This window comes from Chrysemys picta, unplaced genomic scaffold, assembly GCF_011386835.1.
Source record: "Chrysemys picta bellii isolate R12L10 unplaced genomic scaffold, ASM1138683v2 scaf4046, whole genome shotgun sequence".
NCBI classification, from domain to species: Eukaryota; Metazoa; Chordata; order Testudines; family Emydidae; genus Chrysemys; species Chrysemys picta.
Window position 1 is genome coordinate 465 of NW_027056747.1, and position 4,536 is coordinate 5,000.

At 67.5% G+C, this 4,536-nt stretch overlaps 1 protein-coding gene across 1 annotated transcript; it reads right to left on the bottom strand.

Moving 5' to 3' along the window:
• Positions 1–255: 255 nt before the first annotated feature.
• Positions 256–1,835, bottom strand: LOC135980533 (troponin I, cardiac muscle-like; the record flags this gene model as incomplete). Its single annotated transcript, XM_065580489.1, has 4 exons — positions 1,810–1,835; positions 1,327–1,339; positions 638–820; positions 256–403 (listed from the first exon to the last, which is right to left on the bottom strand). Coding segments are annotated over exons 1-4 (355 nt in total), but the record flags the coding sequence as incomplete, so codon positions are not given.
• Positions 1,836–4,536: the final 2,701 nt, after the last annotated feature.

Here is a 4,536-nt window from a genome sequence, read left to right on the forward strand (position 1 = left end):
CCGGCCTCCAGCCCCTCCCCAGACCCATCCCACGGGCCCATCGACCCTGGCCTCCTGCCTCCTCCCCAGACCCACCCCCGGGCCCATCGACCCCGGCCTCCCGCCTCCTCCCCAGACCCACCCACAGGCCCATCTACCCCGGCCTCCAGCCTCCTCCCCAAGCCCGGCCCACGGGCCCATCGGCCTCCCGCCTCCTCCCCAGACCCGACCCACGGGCCCATAGACTCCGGCCTCCAGCCCCCTCCCCGGACCCACCCACGGGCCCATCGACCCCGGCCTCCAGCCTCCTCCCGGACCCACCCACGGGCCCATCGACCCCGGCCACCAGCCCCCTCACCCAGATGGGAAGCCTGGAAATTACCTTGAGCTGTAATTTCCGAGATGCCGTAATCTTGGATTTTCTCTGCATTAGAACAAGCAAGAGGGTTTTTATTCGGTGTATTATGAGAGCAGCTCAGGACCCCCCCCACCCCCCGACCGAGATTAGGGCCCCGTCGCGCCGGGAGCTGCAACCCCCCCTCCCCCTCTCCGACCAAGGAGGCATCTGGGGGGGGGGGAGCCAGGAACCAGCCCCAGCACTTCGGGGTCCCAGCCCAGAGCCTTTTGCGGGTTATGTCACCCCAGGCCCAGCGCCCACCTTGACGTGCGGCTCCGTCGCGTAGGCCCGGTAGTTGGCGGAAGATTTGCGCCGGAGGGGTGGGACGTCGGCCAGTGGCCGGGCCGGGGGAGCTGGCTTGGTGGGCTCCGGTTCTCGGGGCCCCTCCTCGGCTGCCTCTTCCTCCTCCTCTACCACTTCCTCCTCTTCCTCCTCCTCCTCGTACTGGGGGAGGAAGGCAGTCAGGGCATCACCCCACTTGGCACCGAGGTGCCGGGGTGGCCTCAGCAAGCCGGAGAGGGGGAATAACCCAACCCTCCTCCCCCACTTACAGGCAAAGACCCCGAAAAATTTGGAAAGTGGGCGGAGTCATTTATGTGGGGGGGAGGGGACACAATGGGGGTGACACCGGGCGGCAACATCCAGGAGATTAAATATAGCAAGGGACTGGCTGGCTCAGGGGGTTGTGAATGGGGCTCGGGGCCTGTCCCCTCTAGGGGGCGCCGGCTCCCATCCGCCCCAGGGCAGGGACTGGCAGGCTCAGGGGGGCAAGGAATGGGGCACAGGGTCTGTCCCCTCTAAAGGGCACTGGCTCTGACCCAGGCCCGAGTGGGGGCAGCCGGTGAAAGTGGCCTTGATCTCGCAGAACCGCCCCCCGCCCCCCCCATGATGCTGCCCCAGAGATTCCCCGGGTGTAGCAGGGGAAAGGGGCCCCCCCGGCTTCTCCTTACGGTGACGTCCTCCCTGCAGAGAAAGAAAGATGGATGGCCATTAGGCGCGGGCAGCCCCCATCTACACCCCGCTCCGGCGCCTCCTGCTGGCAGGGCCCACGAGCCAGGGGGATTTTCTCCCTTGGACATACGGGGAAACAGAGGCACAGAGCGGGGGCAGGGATGTACCCCCTCAAAAATCACATGGTCCTGGCACCCAGCCCCCCTGCTCTATCTACAAGACCCCACTCCCCTCCCAGAGCCAGGGAGAGAACCCAGGAGTCCTGGCTCCCAGCCCCCCTGCTTTAACCACTAGACCCCACTCCCCTCCCAGAGCCGGGGAGAGAACCCAGGAGTCCTGGCTCCCAGTCCCCCCACTCTAACCACTAGTGCCCACTCCCCTCCCAGAGCTGGGAGAGAACCCAGGAGTCCTGGCTCCCAGTCCCCCCCCCCCCCCGGGGCTCTACCCACTAGACCCCACTAAGTCAAAGGTAAGTTACTCACTCGTCGGCCATCAGGAGCAGGTGGGTTTCACTACGAACAGCTGGGAGGAGAAGATGGAAAAAATATGGTTTGCTCTGCACAGGGTCTGGGTCTGGGCTCAGGGGGGCGGGGAAAGGGGCGCGGGGGGCCTGGGCAGGACCCTGCCCTGAGGCCCCTTATCTCCCCCAGCCCCGGCTCCTTTCCCCTATTTGGGGCGGGAGCCGCTGGGGCTGATAAGTCCCTAAGTGGCTGCTGCTAAATATAAATCCCCTTATCGGGGGAGGGGGTCCCGGCCCGAAGCCCTCGCCAGCTCGGGGGGGCTGGGATGGAATGGGACCCCCCCGAGTCTGGGGGGCAGAGGGGGAGCGCTGGAAGACCCAGCCGGCCCCTGGAGACGCTGCGATGGGGGAAGATTGGGGGGGCAGCGGTGGGATGGGGGCCCCCCCGCTCATGTGGGTTGAAAACATCCCCCTGCAGCCAGTCTCCCCCTCGCCAGAGTTGGGGGGAATGGTGCCCTCCCGTCCTTCCCCCCAGGGGTCCGTGGGGAGCAGGGGGTCCCCTCCCGTCCATCCCCCCTAGGGATCAGTGGGGGGCAGGGGGGTCCCCTCCCGTCCATCCCCCCTAGGGATCAGTGGGGGGCAGGGGGGTCCCCTCCCGTCCATCCCCCCCAGGGGTCAGTGGGGGGCAGGGGGGTCCCCTCCCGTCCTTCCCCCCTAGGGATCAGTGGGGGGCAGGGGGTCCCCTCCCGTCCATCCCCCCAGGGGTCCGTGGGGGGCAGGGGGTCCCCCCCGGACAGGGGCTCCCCGGCCGAGTTACCCGAGTGTCCGGACTCCGGAGGCGGCGCGGGGCTGGGCTGGGGCCGGCGGGTTAAAAAGGGGCCGGAGCCACCGCCCCGTGCAGGGACCGAGGGGCGGGGCCCGGCTGTGTGTGTCCCTGTGTGTGTGTCCCTGCACCCCCTGCTCTGTGTGTGTGTGTGTGTCCCTGTGTCCCCCGCTGTGTGTGTGTGTGTCCCTGTGCCCCCCTGCTCTGTGTGTGTGTGTGTGTGTCCCTGTGCCCCCCTGCTCTGTGTGTGTGTGTCCCTGCACCCCCTGCTCTGTGTGTGTGTGTGTGTCCCTGTGTCCCCCGCTGTGTGTGTGTGTGTCCCTGCGCCCCCTGCTCTGTGTGTGTGTGTCCCTGCACCCCCTGCTCTGTGTGTGTGTGTGTCCCTGTGTCCCCCGCTGTGTGTGTGTGTGTCCCTGCGCCCCCTGCTCTGTGTGTGTGTGTCCCTGTGCCCCCCTGCTCTGTGTTTGTGTGTGTCCCTGTGCCCCCTGCTCTGTGTGTGTGTGTCCCTGTGCCCCCTGCTCTGTGTGCGTGTGTGTCCCTGTGCGCCCTGTGCTTTGAGTGTGTTCCTGTGTTAAGTGTGTGTCTGTGCCTCCTGCTCTGTGTGTCCAACTGCCCGCTACTGTGTGTGTGTGTGTGTGTGTGTGCGCACGCACGCCCGTCGATGTGTGTTTGTGTATCCCTGTGTGTGCTCCCGGCTGTGTGTGTGTCCCTGTGTGCTGGGCTGTGTGTGTGTGTCCCTGCATCCCCTGCTGGAGGGGCTGGGCCCTGCTCCCTGTTTTAAGCCCTAACTTCCCCACACGCAGGCCCCAGTTCCCCAGGCCCTGTGAGGGTCCCACGCCCTACGGCTGCGGGGGTTGTGGGGCGAGCCGGGGGGGCAGACTGGCTGGAGGAGGCGCCCGTATCCGGCCAGGAGAGGTGACACGAGCAGTGTCCCCCGGTTCCCATTAGGGGCGCAGCGACGCCAGGGCGGCCGGGTGTCCGCGGGGACACAGTGTCCTCGGGGTCAGCGGCGACCGCCGGGGCAGAGCGCCCCTGTCCCGCTCCGTCCCTCGGGGGAACACCCAGCACCCCCATGGTCATCTTTATAAAATGATTGTGTGGCATCCAACGCAAAGTTTGTCGTGTCGGGGTGTCTTGGGAAGTGACGTTACAGTGATACAACCACAACACGGAGTCCGGTGGCACCTTAAAGACTAACAGATTTATTTGGGTGTGAGCTTTCGTGGGTAAAAACCCACTTCTTCGGATGGGAGCAGCTCACGCGCCAGAGGCTGTGGGGGAACAGCCCGGGAGTGGGGGTGTCACAGCGGAGCAGGGGGAGGCTGGATCCCAGAGTCGAGGGCTGGAGTGACCGAGCCGATCACCGGCCGGATAACACCAGGGGAACGTCACAGCCCCCTGCTGACCCCCGCCCGGTCCCTGCAGCCCCGTGCCCCCCACTGACCCCCACCCCTCACTGACCGCCCCCCGCCCGGTCCCTGCAGCCCCGTGCCCCCCACTGACCCCCGCCCCTCACTGACCCCCCCCGGCCCGGTCCCTGCAGCCCCGTGCCCCCCACTGACCCCCACCCCTCACTGACCCCCCCCGGCCCGGTCCCTGCAGCCCCGTGCCCCCTACTGACCCCCGCCCCTCACTGACCCCCCCCAGCACAGTTCCTGCAGCCCAGTGCCCCCCACTGACCCCCACCCCTCACTGACCCCCCCCAGCACAGTTCCTGCAGCCCAGTGCCCCCCACTGACTCCCACCCCTCACTGACCCACCCCCGGCCCAGTCCCTGCAGCCCAGTGCCCCTCACTCACCCCCACCCCTTACTGAACCCCCAGCCTGCTCCTTGCAGCCCAGTGCCCCCCACTGACCCCCACCCCTCACTGAACCCCCAGCCTGCTCCTTGCAGCCCCGTGCCCCCCACTGACCCCCACCCCTCAC